The sequence below is a fragment of the Sminthopsis crassicaudata genome, chromosome 5 (genome assembly GCF_048593235.1).
Source record: "Sminthopsis crassicaudata isolate SCR6 chromosome 5, ASM4859323v1, whole genome shotgun sequence".
Taxonomy (NCBI): domain Eukaryota; kingdom Metazoa; phylum Chordata; class Mammalia; order Dasyuromorphia; family Dasyuridae; genus Sminthopsis; species Sminthopsis crassicaudata.
The window spans coordinates 206,594,794-206,618,121 of record NC_133621.1 but is presented as its reverse complement, the minus strand read 5'-3'; the positions used below and the strand labels follow the sequence as shown (position 1 = coordinate 206,618,121).

At 33.7% G+C, this 23,328-nt stretch overlaps 1 protein-coding gene across 1 annotated transcript in view; it reads left to right on the top strand.

The window, feature by feature from the left end:
• CAND1 (cullin associated and neddylation dissociated 1) overlaps nucleotides 1-14,352 on the top strand; it is a 43,870-nt gene extending 29,518 nt beyond the window's left edge. Inside the window, exons 8-15 of the mRNA XM_074269699.1 lie at nucleotides 3,419-3,711; nucleotides 5,266-5,407; nucleotides 5,834-7,327; nucleotides 8,291-8,386; nucleotides 9,774-9,943; nucleotides 10,035-10,199; nucleotides 12,860-12,967; nucleotides 13,483-14,352. Of these exons, the coding sequence (XP_074125800.1) occupies nucleotides 3,419-3,711; nucleotides 5,266-5,407; nucleotides 5,834-7,327; nucleotides 8,291-8,386; nucleotides 9,774-9,943; nucleotides 10,035-10,199; nucleotides 12,860-12,967; nucleotides 13,483-13,707 (2,693 nt within the window). The 3' untranslated portion in view covers nucleotides 13,708-14,352. The remainder of the gene's footprint in view (nucleotides 1-3,418; nucleotides 3,712-5,265; nucleotides 5,408-5,833; nucleotides 7,328-8,290; nucleotides 8,387-9,773; nucleotides 9,944-10,034; nucleotides 10,200-12,859; nucleotides 12,968-13,482) is intronic.
• Nucleotides 14,353-23,328: the final 8,976 nt, after the last annotated feature.

Sequence of the window (23,328 nt, the reverse complement as noted above, 5' to 3'; positions counted from 1 at the left end):
TATAAAAAATTTAAGTTTTCTGCAAAGACTTTACACATCTAAAAGAAAATTGGCATTATTTGCAAAGAACAAACAGAGACTTTTCAGTAATTGACAATTTTTCCCCTACATTTTTGTTGGGCATGAATTGCAGAAACTAGCCATAGCAAGAAAGAGAAGTTAAAGGCATTACATTGTTTATTTAGAAAAAACAAAACAGTAGCTTCTATAATATAATAAAAAAAATTTTTTTTAAAATCTAAAATAAACCTGCTAACCTATCAGCTTTTCAAAAAACATTAATAAAAATCAACAGGAAACCACAGAAAAACTCAATGATGGAAATAGAAAATGCATTAGAGTGTTTGAGAATTATCTTAGCAGGAAGTATAACACTTTTTGTATCATGCCACATATGTGAATAATTAAAGTGAGAGAAATTTCTTAGGAAGGTTGTGCCAATGTAATAATCCTTTACAAAGTGATTTATAGATCACATTCTATCAGTTTCTTTTACCAAATTGGGGGATGGAGGGGAAGATGTGGAGTTTTGGATAAATCTCAAGCTGTTAAAAACCAGTAATCATTAAAATAAATATTGTCTATTCCGTACCAGGCACTTGATATTAAGTATAAAGAATGAATTGACTCCTACTTTCAATGAGCTTACCTTCTAACAATATTGGTAGCAGAATAAAAAATGTGGAACAGCTTAGATAAGTAAGACTTAGAAGCAGTGTAGTGTAGTGTTGCACTATGGAAGTGCAAATGGAAGAACTATTAGGGATGAACCACTACTAGATTGTGATCAGATTACTGGAAGATGAACTCTTTATTTATTAGGAACTAATGCCGGTTTGAAACATTGTCAGATTTTTAAAAACATACCAAGAAAAGTTCTATACATGAGACTGTTAATGAAGTCCATGACACTAAACAAGCAGATCACACATTATATTCGTAGTATTTTTTGTGGGAGAAAAACATGGATAGAAGCTTGTTTCAGAACAACTGGATAAACTGTATTGTATAAATTGTTTTGCATTATGAGAGAGCTAATATAAAGAATATAAACAAACATAGGAAGACTTAAGTGAAGTATTATTATAGTATGAAAAAAGGCAGAACTAAACACAGTACACAGAGAATGCTATGACATTAGCAAGAACACCAAGAAACAACTGAATCCTGAATTGTTAGTCACACAATAGTCCTGGAGAGTGGCTGAAGAAACACATCTTCCCAAGAGGTGGGGGGACTACATTCAGTACTGTCACTGGAGACTTTTGCCAGCATGGTAGTTTTTCATTACAAAGGAAGGTTTAGTAGTAGTGAGAATAGTAAAAGAAAAGACAACAGTAAAATTTAAAGGGAGGAAAAAGATTTAAATAAAAGATTGAGGTTGAGAAGTAAAGACATGCAAGACAAGCAATGAACAATAAAGGAAAAGATCTTTAAAATAAACATCACATTACACACACACACACTTTCTCTTTCTCTCTCTCTCTCTCTCTCTCTCTCTCTCTCTCTCTCTCTCTCTCTCTCTCTCTCTCTCTCTCTCTCATTTTGTAATGAGTGATTTGGAACATAATCCACCAGCCTCTGAAAATTAAATGTTGAGTCTCTACAACTTAACAGCATCTATAAGTGCTGAATTCTGTTAAAAATGATCAGAAAGGATTTTTCTTTGTTATAAAGAAGGGTTGCTTTGGGCCTGTGTTTGGCTGTGGGTAGGGGATATTTTGATCAGAAAATATATGCTTGGTGAAAAACAAAAGCACCTACTTAAAATGACAGGAGGGATTGGACTAAGTGACCTTGGATAGATGTATTTGAGACCCATATCTTGTAATTCTTTGTCGAGTTCAAGGAACAACCAGCTCTCAAGTATGTTTTAAATCTATAATTAATGAAAAAGTGATTAAAAATATTAAGTTGGAAAGGGAATCATGGGATTTTAAAGTTGAAAGGTTCCCCAGTAGCCATCTCGTCTGATCCTTTTTCTAAAGGAACCCCGATTATAGTATTAGTGAGAAGTGGTCACCCAGTTTGTCCAAATACCGTTAGGATCGGCTGTGGTTGTGGCCCATTTCCCATTGGATAAATCTCAGTGGTAGATTGTTTTTCCTGACTTCAAGACTTTTTAGTTTTCTTCCACTGAGGCCCATGAAAGGCCCAAAAACTAGTATGTTCCCAGTGAGTCTCCTTTTCTCCAGGCTAAATGTAGGATCATGGATTTAAAGCTGGAAGAGATTTTGGCGACTACTGACTTCTATGCCCTAATTTTGCAGATGGAACTAAGGTCCAGAGAGATCAAATGACTTAGAGAGCAGGGTGCATACGGATTGAAGAAAAAACAATTTTAACTCCAGCCTCAGACACTCCTTACTGTGTGACCATGATCAAGTCTCTTAAACTCTATTTGACTCAAGTTCCTCATCTGTAAAATGGGGATAATGATAGCACTTACTCTCCTAGGGTGATTGGAAGAATCAAAGGGATAAATGGAAAATACTTCATATAGTGGTTGGCACAAATCCCAGTACATTTTCATTTAATAAGTACTAGTTCCATGGGGCAGAGAGGGAGTCTAATGAATAGAGTAGCAGCTCTAGAGTCAGGAAGATTTGAGTTTGAATTTGGCATCAAACACTAGTCATATGTCCCTAAGTAACTTACAATCCAATTTCAGTTTCATCTTTGTCCCCTAAATGCTCCAAGTTCCTTCATCCATTCCTCATGACACTTGTCTTTTTTTACATTGTGGGTTCCAGATCTGAATACAATATTCCAGGGGTAGTCTGATTATAATATAGGCAGACCATAAACTAAAGGTTAGAGCCTCATGGTGAAAGCCTTAAATTGCAGACAGTGGAATGTTTTCCATTAAAAGGTTTTTAGGAGGGAAGTTGCATAGTGAAGAGGGGAGGCCTACTTAAGAAAAGGGTGTTGAGTTGTCTAGAAGGATAAAGTTGTGAATTTGGATGATGGCAGTATTTATTGTGGGGAATCTGTTGATTCTGTGTGAGAGGCAAATGACCATAAAGTGAGCTGGTGCTAAGGTGATCATATATTTTGCTTAATAGGACTGTGAAGTAAGAATGTGATCTTAGGATGATATCCATACAAACTAAATGATACCATAAAACATTAGGGGAATGAATATTAATACACTGGAAACTCTCTAAAATTCAGACTGTCAGAAAAAAAAAGATTTCTGTGCATGTAAACACAGGTTTTGTAAAAGCAGATTTAAAAAGTAGATTTATTTAGATATTGCATTGTATATCTTTTAGGTATTGGTTATTTAATTGTTTGTTATGTAAATGCTGAACAAATTTATGGCAACTAACAATACCTGTTTTCCATCGTGAAGATCTCAGTTCATTTTCTTACTAAAACTTGTGTATTTTTCTTAATCTATTTTTTAAAAAAACAGGGAGTGATGATGAATACAGTGATGATGATGACATGAGTTGGAAAGTGAGACGTGCAGGAGCTAAATGCTTAGATGCTGTAGTTAGCACACGGCATGAAATGCTTCCAGAATTCTACAAGACTGTGTCTCCAGCTTTAATAGCCAGATTTAAAGAACGTGAAGAGAATGTAAAAGCAGATGTGTTCCATGCATATCTTTCCCTTTTGAAGCAAACACGTCCTGTGCAGAGTTGGCTTTGTGATCCTGATGCAATGGAACAAGGAGAGACACCTTTGACAATGCTTCAGAGTCAGGTTGGTTAAAAAATTAAGCTTTATAGAAAGGTTTTCTGATTGTCATTTAATGTTCTTTTAGTTATCACATTTATATACATACAAATTCATATTGTCCAGAAAAACTGGTTTACTAATGAATGCTATAGAAAATCTTAATTGGATTGTGAATCAAGTCATCTATTTCTGTCATAATATGAATGTATTCTGCCCATTGGCCATGTCAGAAATATTTTACAGAAAATTTTATGTTGTTTTAGAACATGTTGGCTTTTCACCTACTTATTAGTTTGATGCAGAAGAATAAAGCTTAAGTGGTCAATGATAGTTTTAATTTTTCTATTTAAATTTCAGTTGGCTATTAGAATATATTAGGAGTTCCTAGCATTATCCATATAATTAAAATATTATAATTTTTTTAGTGTGCATAAATGTTCTAACATTCAACTCATTGAAAAATACATCAGGGAAACAAACAATTTTAAATTAAAGTGATGTCATACATTTGATAGTACAAATAAAATTGGGATTTGAAAACTTTCACCTTCAATGTTGTACTCTTAAATGGTTTACTAGTTAAGTCCCAGAGAATGCCTGGACAAAGTAATTCTGATGGTTCTGATCTCTCTGGGGAGAGATGCCTTGTTCATACCCTTGTCTTGCTATTGTGCATTTGCCTGATGGTTGTATTATTGTTTTTAAGGAGTTTTAAAAAACATAGTTACCTAGCTGTTCACAGTGAACATTTGCTGATGGATCCTATTTTAGACCACTATCTGGCATCTATAAACTGAGAAGAAAAATGACAAATATTCTTGGGCTGGGTTTCATCTGTCAGCATTTAGGGTTGGAGGAGGGGATTTGGTTGTTTGAATAAGTGGTTTTTATTTCATTGGCACAGTACCTACAGGCTGAGCCAAAAGTAAAGATTTGTGTGTTATCTTTAGAAAACTAGGTGACCAGAAATAGTCTTTTCTTCACCTATATTTGTCAGTGCCACTATTATTCACAATATCTGCCAGAGCATTCTCCAGTTAAAATTATGAACTCCAAATGTAAGGTTATTATTCTTTTAACCATATTTCTTTTGTTTTTTTGAGTTGTTTAAAAATGATGTTTAAGTGGCAGCTAGGTAGCTCAGTGCATAGAGCACCAGCCCTGAAATCAGGAGGACCTGAGTTCAAATGTGGTCTCAGACATTTAAACACTTCCTGTGTGACCCTGGACAAGTCACTTAACCCCAATTACCTCAGCAAAAAAAAAAAAAAAAAAAAAAAAAAAGTTTAAAAATGATTATCAGCTTTGAGAATCTTGAGATTTTAGATTTCTAAGTTGATTAGTTTTTGTTCTTGTATAGAAATCAATTAGTCAATAATTTTAACAAGAAAAATTTAGCTTTCCTATAAAACGAGCCAATACTAGATAAATAGTTTTAGCTGAAGAAACAAATTAAAAAATGTATTTTGGCTTGCATGTTTCTCTTTTCCCTAGTAATTTGTGGTAATTAACTGAGGAAATCTCAGAGACTAAACTAGCTAATGGTGGGGGTTTTTTGGTTTTTTTTAATAATTACAGGTTCCCAACATTGTTAAAGCTCTTCACAAACAGATGAAGGAGAAAAGTGTGAAGACTCGACAGTGTTGTTTTAACATGTTAACTGAGCTGGTAAATGTATTACCTGGGGCCCTCACACAGCACATTCCTGTACTTGTACCAGGTAGGAAAAATAACAAAGAATTGATATTGGAAGTTATGGTTTTTATTACAAATGTAATGTCTTTCTTTAGTTTTAAAATATTTTCTCCAAAATGAAAAGTTTAAAAAAAAAACCACACAAATTCAGTTGTAACTATTAAATTACTTTCATAACTTCAGTTTCTTAACTGACTGTTCTGATATAGTAATTAGTTTTTAAGAAAAATTGGATTGGCATATAGCTGAAATGGGAAAAGCTTAGTTTTTATTTTTATGTTTGTTTATAGGTATTTTGTACAAAATATAATTAGGAAATAATTTAGGAAGAAATTTGAACAATTCACTCCAACAATTTGAACAATTCAGATCTCTCTTAGGGTATTCCCCCTTTCCCTGCAACCCCCAATTGCATTATAATGATTCTGGATTTCCTTTGTTAATGTTTTAGGGATCATTTTCTCGCTGAATGACAAATCCAGCTCATCTAATCTGAAGATAGATGCGTTATCATGCCTGTATGTAATCCTCTGTAACCATTCTCCTCAAGTCTTCCATCCTCATGTTCAGGCATTGGTTCCTCCAGTGGTGGCTTGTGTTGGTGATCCATTCTACAAGATCACATCTGAAGCACTTCTTGTTACCCAGCAGCTTGTCAAAGTTATTCGTCCTTTAGATCAACCTTCTTCATTTGATGCAACTCCCTACATTAAAGATTTATTTACCTGTACCATCAAACGGTTAAAAGCAGCTGACATTGATCAGGAAGTCAAAGAAAGGGCTATCTCCTGTATGGGACAAATCATTTGCAGTCTTGGAGACAATCTAGGTAGTGATCTGCCTAGTACACTTCAGATTTTCTTGGAGAGACTAAAGAATGAAATTACCCGGTTAACAACAGTGAAAGCTTTGACACTGATTGCTGGGTCCCCCTTGAAGATAGATTTAAGACCTGTGCTTGGAGAAGGGGTACCTATTCTTGCCTCTTTTCTTAGGAAAAACCAGCGAGCTTTGAAATTGGGTACCCTTTCAGCTTTAGACATCCTAATTAAAAACTATAGTGACAGCTTGACAGCTGCCATGATTGATGCTGTTCTGGATGAGCTTCCACCTCTTATCAGTGAAAGTGATATGCATGTATCACAGATGGCTATCAGCTTTCTGACTACACTTGCTAAAGTGTACCCCTCTTCCCTTTCAAAGATAAGCGGGTCTATACTTAATGAACTTATCGGGCTTGTGAGATCACCTTTGCTGCAGGGAGGAGCACTAAGCGCCATGTTAGAATTTTTCCAAGCTTTGGTTGTAACTGGAACAAATAATTTAGGGTACATGGATTTGTTACGCATGTTGACAGGCCCAGTTTATGCTCAAAGCACAGCACTTACTCACAAGCAGTCTTATTATTCCATTGCCAAATGTGTAGCTGCCCTTACTCGAGCATGTCCTAAAGAGGGGCCAGCTGTGGTAGGTCAGTTTATTCAAGACGTCAAGAACTCAAGATCAACTGATTCCATTCGTCTCTTAGCTCTACTTTCTCTTGGAGAAGTTGGACATCACATTGACTTAAGTGGGCAACTTGAACTTAAATCTGTAATATTAGAAGCCTTCTCATCTCCTAGTGAAGAAGTCAAATCAGCAGCATCCTATGCATTAGGTAGCATTAGTGTTGGCAATCTTCCTGAATATCTACCATTTGTCTTACAAGAAATAACCAGTCAGCCTAAGAGGCAGTATCTTCTACTTCATTCCTTGAAGGAAATTATTAGCTCTGCATCAGTGGTGGGCCTTAAGCCTTATGTTGAGAACATCTGGACCTTACTCCTGAAACACTGTGAGTGTGCAGAAGAAGGAACCAGAAATGTTGTTGCTGAATGCTTGGGTAAACTCACTTTAATTGATCCAGAAACTCTGCTTCCACGGCTTAAAGGGTACTTGGTATCAGGTATGTACATAAACTTTCTGAGTAAAAAAAACCATAGCTTTTGCTATGGATAATTGTTAATTATTCTCATGTGAAATATTGTAATTAAATATTAAAGATTTTGGCATATATGAGAACTAGATACTGAGAAGTAGTAAGAGACATTTGACTAAATAAAATTTTAATTTATGAAGTTAACTAAATTTCTGATTTCTGTTATTTATCAGTGAGAAAGATATCTAGTATTTAGCCAGATGATTGCTAAATTTGTTTATATTTAACCTATATTATTTAGCATTGAATATTCCACTTTAATGTAATTTTCTCCACTTTCAAATAATATAGGTGTAGACAATATTAATCATCCATTGGAAGTAATATTTATTAGGCATCCTTTTACTATTATTAAATATATATGGTTATAAAAGTTTTAACAACCCAAAATAAAGTATTCATCCCTGAAATGAGTATTATTTACTGTGATTGCTCAGATTTACTTGAGTTCTTAACCCATTTAGTCAAATAAAGATTGACATAGGTGAAAATGGTCTTGGCTATTTAAAAATCTTTAGGTAAGAGAAAATACTTACAATGTGTCTGACCAATCATACAAATATTATCATTGATTTTCTTCTTTTAAAAGAAGCTTAAAGGTTTACTAGCCAAGCCAAGGATATTTTTCCTGATTCATTCCCTTCCCTCCCTGCCCCAGTTTAGTTTTGTTTAATAAAGTTGGAAATAGTTACTTTTAAATTTTTTTTAGTTGTCTTGTTGTATACTGTAAAGTCATAGGACATTTTCCATGTTATAAATTAATAAACTAGTCTTCATTGTTCTAAGACCTCACCTCTCCAAATGTCATTATATACCAGATAACAACAAGTTTGTTAACTATATCAAATTGGAAATAGTATGATAACAATTTTTAGTGTTTTTGTAACAATAAACAATTTATTTTTTTTTATTAATTTTTTTTTAAATCAGGCTCATCTTATGCCCGAAGTTCAGTGGTTACGGCTGTGAAGTTTACTATTTCTGACCATCCACAACCCATAGATCCATTACTAAAGAATTGCATAGGTAAGTGTAGGGCAGAGATTATCTCTTCCATTAACTTAGTTTTTGGAACTTTTTTGGAACTACTTGATAACTTGTTCCAGTCACATAAGTAGTATCATGGTTAAGATTTCAACCTGGTCTAATCTTCCAATATCCAGTTTCAGAGTTCATGCTTTATACAGTGTAGTGGGTCTAAAATTAAATTAATAAACTTGAAATTTTCTTCTTTCTATGCACCACCAAACTGTCCAGTTTTTAATTGAAGAGGAAACAAGAGAAAATAGGATTCTTCCATTGTTTAATTTATGGGAGAGCATCTACTCTCTTGGTAAAGGAGTATGAACTATAGGTATAGAATTGCATTGTTGGTCAGTTTTCTGTCAATATTCATTAATCCAAAGAGTAACTCCACATTTCTGGAATTCCATTTCCCAATTGATTGGATTTGTCTAAAAGACTAAGATCCTTCAACTCTAAAATAATGTTTCTTTAAATGGTTGTTTTAGTTGTATAAAAGACTGACATACTGTGTTGTTGTTTCTTTTTTTGTTAAAAGAGGAGAATATTATGTGGAAACAATTCAAGAACCTAATTAATGTCTTTTCTAGATTTCATGCTTTTAGTGGTTGATCTAGTTAATTTACCATCCATTACCATCCTGTCTTTTTAAAATTGATGCTGTTTATTTTAGTTTTGTTATTGTTATAATTATTTAAAAAAAAAAAAATGAAGCAAAATTGACCAGTAATGCAGTTCTGTTCCTATACCTCAAACTTCCTTTACCAAGAGAGGGGAGAGAACATCCTCTCATAGGCTCTTCTAGAGCCTTTTTTCTTCTAAATGCTGGTGGGAAGGTTATTTTCAAGTTCATATAGCTTGTGCTTTTTGACTTAACATTCATTTGTTGGTACAACTGTTAAGAGAGCTATAGAGAAGTGAAGTTAAATCTCCCTAGAGGGTGATTTCTATGGGAGAGTATTAAGGGAATCCACTGTACTTTTTTTTTTTTTATATATAGCTTTTGATTGACAGAACATATACATGGGTAGTTTTTCAACATTGACCCTTGCAAATACTTATGTTCCAACTTTTTCCTTCCCTCCACCCCCTCCCCTAGATGGCAGTCTCTTACATGTTAAACATGTTAAAGTATAAAATACAATATATGCGTACATATTTATAAAGTTCTCTTGTTGCACAAGAAAAATCGGAATCCACTGTACATTTGTGGAGTGAAGTTCTTGCATAGGAAATCTCTCAGCTTTCCATCTCCCCTCTAAACAGTCTCTTGGATATAAAGTGTAATAAAGGAAGAGTAATAAAATGGAAACACATTAGCAAAAAGGAAGTAATTGTGAAGTTTTTTAGACTTTATTGGTTTTTACATGGCTTCTTTCATTAATTATAGGTGACTTCCTAAAAACCTTAGAAGACCCTGACTTGAATGTAAGACGGGTAGCCCTGGTAACATTTAATTCAGCAGCACATAATAAACCATCCTTAATAAGGGATCTTTTAGATACTGTTCTTCCACATCTTTACAATGAGACAAAAGTTAGAAAGGAACTTATAAGAGAGGTAAGTTAAGTTAAATTATATTTAAATAAACTTGTTTAATTTTACTGTTTTGAGCATTCATACATGTATTTAAATCTGTCTTAATTAACAGGTAGAAATGGGACCATTTAAGCATACCGTTGATGATGGCCTGGATATAAGAAAGGCAGCTTTTGAGTGTATGTATACACTTCTAGACAGTTGTCTTGATAGATTAGATATCTTTGAATTCTTAAACCACGTTGAAGATGGTTTGAAGGACCATTATGATATTAAGGTAAGATATTTATATATTCTTATAAAATGTCTTATAGGAAATCTTTGAGAATTAGTAAAATGACTTAATAAAATATATGCTAGTAATTTAATGGAAAATTAGAATTATTGGTGTCAATTGCTATATAAGCGTTAATACTATGGCTTATGTAGTCATAGCATGCTGTTTATAGGTAGTGTTTGATAATAAGACAGATATGTGACTAGTAGTTGTGTTTTAGAGAATGCAGACTATTGTTTTCATTATAGAAGAGATTAATTGGGGTAGGGCAATAGGGTCTCTAGAATTTGCACTGGACCAGAAATAACACTGTGCTAAAGTATCACAGTGTTACTGATGACATTTCCTTTCTCGGTCTGGACATATCACTGCAGTTTATAGTGATCTTCCCCTGTTTGAATTAGTATAATAGTATATGTTGGGGTGTACAGATGTTCAGGGAATACTAGTATGTTTGGTGTAAGGGTTGCTTTCCACCTCTTTTGTTTACTCAATTTACACTCATCCCTGACTCCAAGAAACTATAGCATGTGAAGTGGCCATATCCTGGCAAACCATTTCAGCAGATGAACTAAGCAGGTTAGGGGTAACTGGGGGGACAAGAGACTCATCGGTGAGTTAGTGGGTATCTAACCCAAGTGTGTGAAGACTTCCTGTGATGGAATGGGTAAAAAAGAATAATTTATCTAATCGCCATCAAGGTGGCAGAAGCAATGGCTATAGAGTGCTTATAGCTTGGTCATTGAAGATTATCCACTGCATCCCAGGCCATTACTGGTTATCTTGACTTTTATCTTGCCATTTGGACTTGAGTAACTAGGGTGGGGAAGGGGAGAAAGGGAGGGGAGGAAAAAATTGATGATTTCTGTAATTCTGCTTCATTTAAATCCAATTTGTACATGAGTCAAAAGACATCCATATCATTGTTACCTACCTCAAAGACCTGTGGTGACAAACAAGTGACAGTATGCCAGGTGTGAATATCCTAAGAAATGTAGATACAACCCTGCGTGCAAGTGGCTCAGATTATTATTGATCATTATTGAACTGAAGCAGCAGTGGATTTGGCAGTTCTGAATGGCTTTTTAAAGAACCACACTGCTCACCTCCTAGTGTGAAGAAGGGGCTAGGAAAGGACTCTAAAGTTATTTATTTCACCCAGGCTTGGGTTGTTTACTGCAGCAGGCCAGTATCTCACTCTGCAGTTAAAACACATAAAAAAAAATTACAAAACCTTTTTCATGTTCCCATGCTTTTTATAATTAATATTTTCAGTGAAGATGGAAATGGCATCAAGTAGCTTACAGCACTGACAGTAAATTATTTAACTTGAGAGAGCTACAAGCCAAGACTAAAGGAGAGGGAAAGTTGATGTGTTTTGATGATTGTGAGCTTTGGAATTGATTGGGAAACATGGGAGATATTGGAATGGGACCACCCGGAGTGATGTGCCAGCATCAAAGAAGGCTATGCTCTAAGCAAAGTAGAATTGAAGTAGCTTATAAGAGACATGAGATACATAAATTTAGAGACATATCCATTCCAAATGTTCTTAGGGACTATTTGTGGCTGACCTGTGATAGTCTTTTGACTTTGTATTAGTCTGATCAATCAGTCAGACAAACTGTTCCATGACTCTAATATAGCGATGTCATTTTGTGTCTATTCGAGCATGAAGGACAACCAACCAATTAGTATTGACTGTATCATTCCATTCATTTGGCATTTTACATTATATCTTGTGTTAATTGTCTGTGTCCTAAGTTGTATCTAAAACTTAACTAATCTTTAAGGGCACAGATTTATTTCTCTGGTGCCTTAACATAGATTCCATGAACATAATAGATATTCTTTAAATGTAGATATCAGAAATGTTGACTATTTTCATTAGATGTGATTTTGAAGATGCTAAGTTCATTTCTGTTACTGATAATACTATATATGTGAAAGAGGTAAATAGTTTTGCACATATCTCTAATTAGTATTAAAAATTATCAAAATTTGTCTCTGATTAACTTTTATATGACAAAGTTTTGGCAATGATTAAGAAACCTAATTTAAAAGTATTTAGGAAAAGAAAAAAAGAATGTCTTTGATCCATAATTAAGGTGCTTAGTTTAAGAGCATACTTTTAGTCACTTTAATACAAACCCCTAGAAAAAAAAATGGCTAATTTTAATGGTAACGGTTCCCAACCCAAATGGACAGTGGTTAAAGAAAACGAGGTGATCTTTCCAATATTTAGCAATGCTTACATAATTGATTGAGAAATTAGGTTCTAGGATCAAATTATTAGTAGAGTAGGGATGTATGTTTCTTATTTGTTATATTCAATTAGGGTTGTAGGCTGGGCAAGAAGCTACAAATTATTTATCTTTCACTGTGTATTTAGTAGAAAAGGGAAAGCCTCTTCCTAGGCCTGATAGATCACTGTTTACAAATTGAGACCCTCAGAAAAAAAGGAAAAGGTTTTGGACAACTATGGCCTGCATATTTTTCTATTCCTATATCAACTAGAAACCCAAGAAGAATGGTTGTAGTATTTACTAAGGATTGTACTTAATATCTAGTCACTTATAAGTTCAGCCCTGGGATAGTATGATTTTATATTCAGAAAATTATACTGAACTCAACTTTTATCAATTTTTTGTTTCTAACAGATGCTTACATTTTTAATGTTGGTAAGATTGTCTACCCTTTGTCCAAGTGCAGTATTGCAGAGATTGGACCGACTTGTTGAGCCATTACGTGCCACATGTACAACTAAGGTAAATGTGGAAGAGAGCTGACTTCAGTTAAACTTGGTGTTGGTTTTAGGCTTTCTAAATTTTTCAAATTTATTCAAGATAGGAATATCTAATTATTAGAACAAACTTCAGATTTCCTTATCAAGTTGAGTCTTAAAATGTCATTCACTGAATGAGTGAATGAATGAATTTATTCAGCATTCATTTTGTGCCATGTACTATACTAACTATTGGGCTCAGAAAAAAAGAAAGAAAAAAAAGGCAAGCTCCTTACTCTCAGGAAACTCATACTCTAATTGAGGGAGACAGTATATGAAAGCAAGTTCATCTGCAGGGAGCACAGGAAGGCCCTGAGCCCTTGGGTGGCAACATTAAGTAGGATGTCAGATGAAAGGACTGAAGCAGGGCAGAGGAGGATGGCAAATGGTAAGGCCTGGAGTTGGAGGATGAATATATTGTAAGCTAGATTATTGTCTGGAATTTTATAAACCATCCAAAAAATTGAAGGAATTGATTGTGTATAATTTCTTTTTTAGGTAAAGGCAAACTCAGTGAAACAGGAATTTGAAAAACAAGATGAGCTAAAGCGATCTGCCATGAGGGCGGTAGCAGCGCTTCTAACCATTCCAGAAGCGGAGAAGAGTCCGCTAATGAGTGAATTCCAGTCACAAATCAGCTCTAACCCAGAGCTGGCAGCCATCTTTGAAAGTATCCAGAAAGATTCATCATCTACTAACTTGGAATCAATGGACACTAGTTAAATGTTTGTTCAATATGGGGACCATTACATTGAACGATGCACTGAATTGACAGGTTAATCATAAGAAATGGAAAGAGAAGTATCTAAAACTTCACAATGTTCCACTTTTATTTTCTTTCATGGAGACAGTTTGGCTTTCTTCCATTGTTGCTTTTGTAGCTTTTATTTCAAAAATATGTATTTCCATAATCCAAAGGTTGTACAACTACTAATGTTTTAGTGGTTTGAGCCACATTTAAAATGGAAATAAAGTTAGAATTTATGGAATATGGAATTAGGTTCCAGTATCCATTTGCCCTGTAATGTTTAGGATTAAAATGTTAAAATTTTGTGACCATGAATTTTCTTTCTTTTATAACTCCTTCTTTTACTGTTTTAAAACAAAATCAGAAAAGCCTCAAGACAAATACCATGTTTTTTTGTATAACTTTTATTGTTTTTGTTTCAACAATATAAATTTATTTCTTTTGGCTGGCAGATAAGAATTTCTGTGTAAGATTTATTATACCGCAGAAGGTTTTGGCATTTTAGGGTGGGGAAAATAAGACAAAAGAATCTTTTTTTTTTTTTTTTTTTAAAGTATGGGGATCAACAAATAACACTAATTTTGCATGAGCAAGTTTACAAATATATATTGTCTGTAAAACAGCATGTGCAGTTTATTCATAATACAAGTTAAATAAGTATTGTATCAGTGCAATTTTCAGATATTTATTTTTGCACAGACAATTCTGGAGAGAGGATTAAATTGGTTTTCTTAATGTCATTTTGAGAGAAATTTCAGATTTTTCAACAAATTAAGTTCTTATTCCCTTAATCTTTTGCCACTTTCCTCCCCTCAATACTGTTTACTTTCTTATTTTAAATTTAAATATTTAAGTATTCAGTTTTTCTAATAATCTATTTTGTTTTCCCACCTAGAAATTCTTGAGCCATATTCATCTTTTTGGGTCTCTCTGTTAAGAAATTTATGGCATGAACTTAAAGAGATTTTATTTTAAGGTAATTTTGTATCAGGTTACCAGGGCTTGTTAGCTAATAGTTTGTTGTTTTTTTTTTTTTTTCCCCTCCTTTATGGAGTGTAAACTGTTTTTGGTAAGCATTAATTGCTTTTCCTCAATATGGGATTTGTGCTGGGGAAGAAAAAATTCTTGTGTAGCAACTCCTTAGTTGACTAATTTTAAACACATACTTAAGCAATCTTCATTTCACACTGTAGCCTCTTCCCTACAACTTGTGGTGCTTGTATAACATAAAACTGACTTCTGAAAATAAATGGCATCTCTCAATGCTCTTCAAATATAGGCGTTTACATCTACTGAAAGAGGCAACCATTAGATTCACCAAACGACCAGTTTTAATGGGAAGCAAAGATATTTGAAAACTGCACCCTTTGTTTTTGAAACTGTGAATTAGGATTATTTTTCCCTGCTGTGTAATTTAACTGCTTTAAACATCTGCATATGCGGTAGTATTAATTAACAGCACATTGTAGTCATTATTAGCTTGATGCTCTGATTTGGGATTTTCAGATAATGCACAACACACTGCTATTAATAAGGATGCAGACTAATACATTGAAGTGGAATTTTATGAAGTTGCTGCTATTTCTATACATGGCAGTTGATATTCTTATAATTTGCATAGATGTGTAATTAGAAATTTATTTAGAGATGTTAGTATATTATGTACTATGCATTATCAAGGTATAGATGTTGTGGATATATTTAAATATTTGGTTTTCTGGTTTCACAATAAATTATAATATCGCAGACTCTAGGGCTGAATAGGAGATTGACATGCATGGATTTTTGTGGATGTCGTTGTTAATTACCTAAAGTTAAATCCAAGCATTTTCATGTTAGATTTTTCTTTATTCTATAGGATTTCTTTTTTTAAACTTTTGGAACACATGTTCTATTTTCTTGTGAGTCTTGCAGCCTGCTTTTTTTCTGATATATCTGGAATTCTATTTTTTATTACCAGGGGGAATGGTTAATGTTGCACTGAAATGAGAAACAAGACACCCTTCTTTTCCCTACTCTTGCTTCCAAATTTAAGTGCTATATCAGACTTCTGATTTAACTTAGTAACTGGAGATCTAATGTTATATGGAAAAAACATTAGAGATTCTAGGGTTGACTCTGCCACTATTATTCATGTAACCAGGGGCACATCACTTTATTCTTACTGCCCTTTGATTTCCTCATTATTAAAGTAAATGGGAGTCTGGAAGAGTCTGCCAGATCATTGTTAGGTACAGTCAGTTCTGCATTCCATTTTTTATTTCAGACATCTGTGATTCTGCCCTTGTAAGTAGTTTTCCTGACATTGATTATGACCTTTCTATGACTCAAAAATATTTGTTTTCTTAGTAGTGTCTTGCAGTGAAAAAAGCTATCAGTTTGCTAGCCAACCTGATGATGAGCCTCTTGGATTTAGCAATGCTAGTCTTTGGTCACATAGCAAATATATATATATAGCCCATCACTGATCCTGTACTTGAAGCCTTTCCATATTGGTATAATGGTTGCTAGAATCTGTGCTCTCTGTTGAAATAGATAGCCTCTGAAAAGGCTGCAGTCACCCTTAGACCACAATGAGATATTGAATTACAACTTAGAACAGTTCACGTTTTCAGAGTATTTTGGCAAACTTACACATTTTAATGAATCCCGGGGCATATTCAGTTTTCATCATTGAGAAATTTTGTTGTAATTACAAGTCATAGTTCATAATGATTAACTTGTTGTTGCTTAGCTCCTCAAAGCAGGTAATGATTTGAATGAAGAACCTATAAAAGAGGGAGATATTCCTATCTCTTTCTTCCTTGAAATTACTGAAATTACTGATACTTGTTGGTTATTGTTGGTTGTTTAAAAAGTTGTTAATGCTGGTAGAGTTTTCAAGAGCTGACAAGCTTATCCTAGCTTAACTTTTATAATAAAATGATAATTATAATTACATGAATTTAATGCTTGGGAACTTGGAAATTCTAGCCCTTATCCTTTATTTATATATGTGTATAAAAAAGACCCAAAGAGCATGTGACTTATCTATAGAGACTTCTATTTTCATCTCTGTAGTCAGCTCAACAATCTTTTCCCCTAAGTTGACGATAAACTCATCAAGACATATAATTGTAAGAGTTGAAAATGACCATTTCATTTAGTTAACCCTCTTTCCTAATGCAGTGGTCTATCTAATTAATGCGTGCTTAAACATTTGTCAAGGAGATTTTTGTGCTTAAGAAAGCCATTTATTTCCAAGTTTTGACTACTTTGCTTTTTTTAGAGAATCATACCTCATATTGAACTAAAATTTTGGAGCTAAAACCCTTTGTTCCTAGTGATTTTTGGAGACATACAGAACAGTCCGAGTCTTTTGGTGACAGTCCTCAAAAATATATTAAGACATCTATCTTGTGGCCTATATACAATGTCGTGTTTCTATCTTCTTATCACTTCCCTTATCTCCACTTTTTTTTTTTAAAGGTTCAGCTGCCCCCCAATTCCTTGAATTATTTCTGTGATGTGGTTTCAAGTCCTGGTTGCTGTCTTTTGGTCATGCTGTAGTTTGTTAATGTTAGCCTTTCATACTCAAAATTCCAAATATGGCCTAATCAGCACAAGATAAAATATTGGTCTTATTACTCTGTCTCTTTATGTATTCTAAAATGGCATTAGTTTATTTAACTCATTAAGTTTGTTGTGAAGTAAAAAAAAAAAAAAAAAAAAAAAAAAAAACTTAAAAATTAGTTTCTGTTGAGCTTGGCCTTTTCCTATTCTATGCTTATTTTCTTAATAGAAGTATAAGACTTGATATTTATCCATAGTCTTTGTTAGATTTGGCTTATCTTTACAGTTTCTCCGGAAATAAGATGTTGATTTTGTTCTTTAATTAACATTAACTCTTGCTTCTAGTTTCACATTATCTGTTTAATAAGCATGCCTTCGATATTATAATCTTCATCTGATTTATTGAGAAGAACATTGAGGAGATGAGCCAGTGATAAATCTAAGCAACTCAGAATTATTCTGTAAATATTATATACTTTATTTTAAAAAAGATGAACTAGAATGAAGAAAGCTTTTGCAGTACCACTTAATAGCAAAGTTAGCCAGTTACTCATAAGCAGTTTATAAGATCATAGGTTTTGAGCTGGAAGGGAGCAACTGTGAATCTACCTTCTCATTTTTACAGACCGGGAAAGAATCATACCGGAGGTTAAGTGACTTGCCTTTGATTCTGTGACTAATTATTTTGAGACAGGATTTGAATTCAGGTCAATTAATTCTTAAGGCTTTCTTTCATGTTATATGTTCCACTATGTGCTTGGTTGTAGAAGTAGATTTGTTATGTGAACTCCAATTCAATAATTGTGTGAATTTTGCTTATAAGTTCTGCTTTACAGTAACTGTTCACTTGTTCCCTGTGAGCAATAAAAATGGGACTATGTGAATAATGTCCTAATTTAGAATAGACATGCATATATTTACACACAGTCTTCATCGAGCCCCCACAATTAGTATCCAAAGCTGAAGTGGGCTGACTTGCTGTCATGATTTTCTCATCACTAGAAACATTGAAGCTGAGGCTAGAAGACCATTTATCTGGATGGTATGGATTATATTCATGAGACAGATAGTAGAATTGAAATAGATGTTCTCTGTGTCTTATTTCAGCTTGGGGATTTGGGATTCTATGCTACTTTCCCTTTTGGGCATCCCTATCTAGACTTAATTCTGGGCAATGTTACTTAGTGAGTTTATATCTAGATTGGCTTATAAAAGCCAAAAGAAAACAGGAAATTCAAAGGATATTCTTCTAATTATCTTTGTAGGATCTTTCACTGGGGTGGACATGTAGTTTATTTTTTTCTAACTAGTTTAAGGAAGGAATTATGATATGGCAAATTCTATACTAAGAACTCAGGCATAATTTAGACCTGTTAAATTTAGACTTAATACATATTTATACTCTTCTGACCCAAGAATAGCTATAAAATAGTTGTCTTTGTACATAGTATTAACTCAGAGATTGAAAGTTTTCAAAATAGTTCAGCAGTAAGTTTGTTATTTAAAGACATTTCCCCCTTCCATTTGCCTTCACCTAAAGGCAAATGATAAGCAAATGTGACATTGGACATCTCTTCAAGCCACCAACAGCTAAGAAATATCAGGAGTATGTACAGATTCATCCCAGTGAAATACCTTAGTTTGTTATGCTATATTTAACTTAAAAGGAAACTGAACTATTTTAACTGAACATTTTAAAAGCACTTTTAATAATGGTTTGAAATGAATGGGATCTTTTAAATTTTAGTCAAATAGAAAAATTTAATTGACTACCCCAACTCGCAAATGTTCTGTTTAATCAAGGTTTTGCTCAATATTAAATTCTTAAAAGTTAATAGGAAATTTAAATGAATACCTCAAGTTTCAGACATTTTGTTTAATCAGGGTTTTGCTCAATATTTAAAGTTCTCAAGTTGCCCTGTAGCAAATCAAATACTATAACTTTATCTTTGATAGTATTGTAATATTAAATTTTATTTTGACATCTGCTCTTACTCTTCAGTGATGGCAATGATAAAAAAGCATATTGAATAGCTAATGGATTGATTCTTGGTCAATTGGCAAAAATCTCTTATATTAGAGATTGCAAAAATTCAACACGGTGCAAGTGGACTTTAAAAACAATCTTTTAGAAATGTTTTATTAATACTTTTTTTACATCGCTGTCAATTTTCAGTAACTCTTTTCTCCTTTAGAACTTTCTTACAAGTTCAAACAAAACAAATCAGTTCTTCAGCCTCTGAAAATATTTGCCTCATCCCTCACCTGTTCTTCACTACTTCTGTGCCTAGAGGCTTGAGGCCTATATTATTGTCAATTCCACTGTAAACATTCTTGAGCAATGCATTAAGGCAAGTTGCCTGCTCAAACTGACAAAATGAGGCAATTTTCCCCTCAATCTATTAAGTGCAAGTTTACATTCCCTGTCCTTTTCAAAATAGGAAACAGTACTTTGTCACATTAGGATTTCTTAAGCATGTTTGGCTTTATCACCTTAAAAGATTTAATACCAAACAATGTTTTCCCATATTTTATAATATCTAGCTAGTATTTTCCTCCAAAGAAACTATCAGTAGCTCATTGAACAGCTTTAAGGATTGTAATGGAATAGCTTATATTCTTGAATACAGAAAATAACTTTAGCCTTGAAAAATAATTTGGGGGCAGCTAGATTAGGTGGTGCAGTAGTAGAGCACCAGTCCTGACATCAGCATATTTGGCATAGTTTTGTGAAAGGTTTTGAACTTTGATTCACTCCACTATTAGGTCAGAAGGTCTCAGGTCAATTTCTTAAACTGAATTCCCGTATTTCCAGCTAAAAAATGGGGGATGGTAATTTCCCTTTGAAGTTCTCACAAAGATGTGAAGATAAAAGGCACATGGGAACAGTTTGAATTTCTTGGAATAGAGATTTCACAAAATAATTAGCAATCCTCAGTGGAAGGAATAGGAACCCTTTGAGGAAGAGTGAAATAAACTTGTTAACAATCTCCCTTCTCAATAAAAACAGTTCCTTTGCTTTCTAAAATTTACAAGTAATATTTTTTGTTTTTTTACCAGGAGTAAGTCATCAGTGATACTGTTTTAAGGCATACATAACACTGATTCCTACACCAATGAATTTGAACTTTGATCTTTTTCTCAAGGGCTATTGCAAATTCATTACAGGAAAGAATTTACCATGGTAGGGATGTAAAAATACTTAAATCTGTTGATCTTATTCATGTCTTATGGTCTCTCAATAATAGAAAAAAGCCCATCAACTTTTAAAGGTTTTTTATCCAAGGGTCTATTGAAGCTTTCAGCACTCACTATCAAACATCCTTTTGAAGCTTGGTGTTAGGCACAAAGAGACATTCTGGGAAACTTTTTACAATTCTGTAATAAGTGACATATTAGGTTGGGAAGTGTGAAGCTTGGGTAAGCCCATTGATGTTGAGCTTTTGAGAAATCAAATGCTTTATTTACTAAATGTTTTAAAGTCAGCTTAGTAGGAGTTGTTTCATTCTTTGTATTTGTGCCTGGCAGAGTGGTTTGCATGTAATAGATAATAAATAATTGATTAAAAAATTACAGTCATTGGGATGTAGATTGGAAGATACTATTTCAACTCCCTTGTAAATAGTTAAGAAAAATATTGAATCAAACTATATTGGATATTTGTTTCTTCAGAATTGAGGGGCTTAAACTATTAAGACCCCTGGTGTATTAACATTTCAAGTTCAAATTTCTTAGCTACAGTGGGCTTAATGGTCTCAAGTTGAAGTACTAACTCCCCTGCCAATTGTTTCCAAGTCATGGTTAAACATATATACTTTGTGTAAACCATTGTAATGTGGGGTTGAGAGGAAAGGTCCAATACAAACCTGACTTTAAAAAAATCTATTATATCCCTCATGTAATTAAAGCCTAGGGTGGAAAATATTTCTAGTAGTGTAGTAAAATATTCTCCTTATAAACTTGTTGGCTTTTCTTCCTACTATTCTACTTAAGAAGCAGTGTTATAAAACGAGTGTGTTGGGAGTACTCCCCCTCAAGATATCAGTTCTTTACATAAGAACTAATATACATATCTAAATGTTTTAAAGTTTTCACAAAACAGGATTTTATCACTCTTGTTGCTTTAATAAGAGAGGAAATTTAATATCCCATAGGAAGAAAGTTTATTTAAAGGACTGATATGATCTGACTTTGTACTCATTATTTTTCAGGGTTATTAAATTTCCTCATTAATTTTCACACTCTGAACCCTATCACACTTGATGTATTAGGACTGGCTTTGATCAAGTGAGACATGTTAAAACAGTTGCTTTGAGCAGATTGTCTTTTAAAAGAACTGTAAGGAAAGTCTCTGGTATTGTAAGTACAGCTGCAAAATTAGGTAATATTTTAGTGTTGGAAAGCTGAATTCTGAAGATGCTATCCCATTCTCTTGTATGTTTGGTTATGGTACTGCTTTCTTTTTCTCCAAGTTTCCATATTGTCTTAATTCTAAGCCAATCATTTCTAGCTGGAGAAGCTTCATAATGGAGGTTGTGCCTTGAAGAAGAAACTCAGTTTAAGAAGACTTCAGGCATGAAGAATGGTGTGAACAAAACGAATGAGAAGTCAGGAGGAGGTTGGCAGGTATAGAGGTTTGTATATTAGAGGATATTATGAACTAATACTGGAAAGCTCATCTGACCATACATTTAGAGCTAGAAGGGAAATCAGAAATCAAACCTAATTTTTGAAGAATAAACCCCAAGAGTTTGTGACTTCCCAAGGTCACATATTATGTACCAAGCCTAGATCTTACAACCTGTTAGTCCAATAATTTGGAATCCTGTGGCCCAAATTTTAATTTTACTTCTGCTACTTAACTAGTGATAAGACTTTAGATAAGTAACTTCATTCCAGTTGTATTACAAATTTGTAGATGGAAATCAAAAGATTCTTCTAATCTTAAATATACTGTGATCTATGATTCTATATATTGGCAAACCTTAATACTTGACTAAGGAGTTTATACTGTATTTGACCTTGAATAAACTCTTAGTCCATAACATTTTAAGTTTATAAATTTTTTTTTTAATTTTTTCCCCAACAAATATTTGAGATTGCCATCCTCTTTTTATAGATAAGAAATCTAAGATCCAGATTGTTACTTGCCCAACTGGGGTCAAGTAATGAGTAGATTCAGAGCAGGAGTTCGAAAATCAGAATTCTTACCTCCTAGTCCACTGTTTTCTAGTATATTGTGGTAGGTACTTTAGAATAATTTCACATGGTCAGACCTGTGCATGGGAAAACTTGAGAAATTTGCATATACTTAGAGGAATAGCAAATCACTCCTAATCAGTCGTAGTAAATGTTGTTCACATTCAGAAACTTAGTAGTAACTGGTAATAGTGGGTAGGAGGAGAAGGGGGAGAGAATCTATAAATTGATTAAGAACCTGTGAAAATAAAAATTTAGATGCTCAAAACTACTTTTGCCTGATACAGGTCTGGTTATTAACCCTAAAATTTATACCTTGTCACCAACCAAGCATTCATAAATAGATCATGTAAAGTGAAAATTGGTTTATCAAATTGTGCCCTCTTATAGCTTGTATTAAGTTTATGACTACATTTTGATAACTTCAGTAATGAGATAAAACATGTAAGGAAAAAACCAGCATGATTGCAATTCATGTCTAGCTCCTTAACAGAATGTCTTATTCTCATCCATGGTTCCTCTTGTGTAACCTCTTATTAATCTTCCATCAGAGGTCTGCTCGACAGCCTGGGGACTTTTATCTAGATTTCTAGATATTACATGAATAATCGGGGAGCATATAAACTGTTCATCTGTCAATCCTCACTTTTGCCATTTGACCAGGATACTTACCTTCCTAGATGTGCATCTATTATCTCTTATGTAACTTGTTCTTCATAGTTAATATGCTCCAGCTACTAAAGAAACATTTCTCCATTGCCCTTTGGTTGATAAACTTCTTTAATTCTTCAGAAGTTGTGATGTTAAGAAGATGGACTTTGTTTCAGGGATAAGTTCAGCACTGC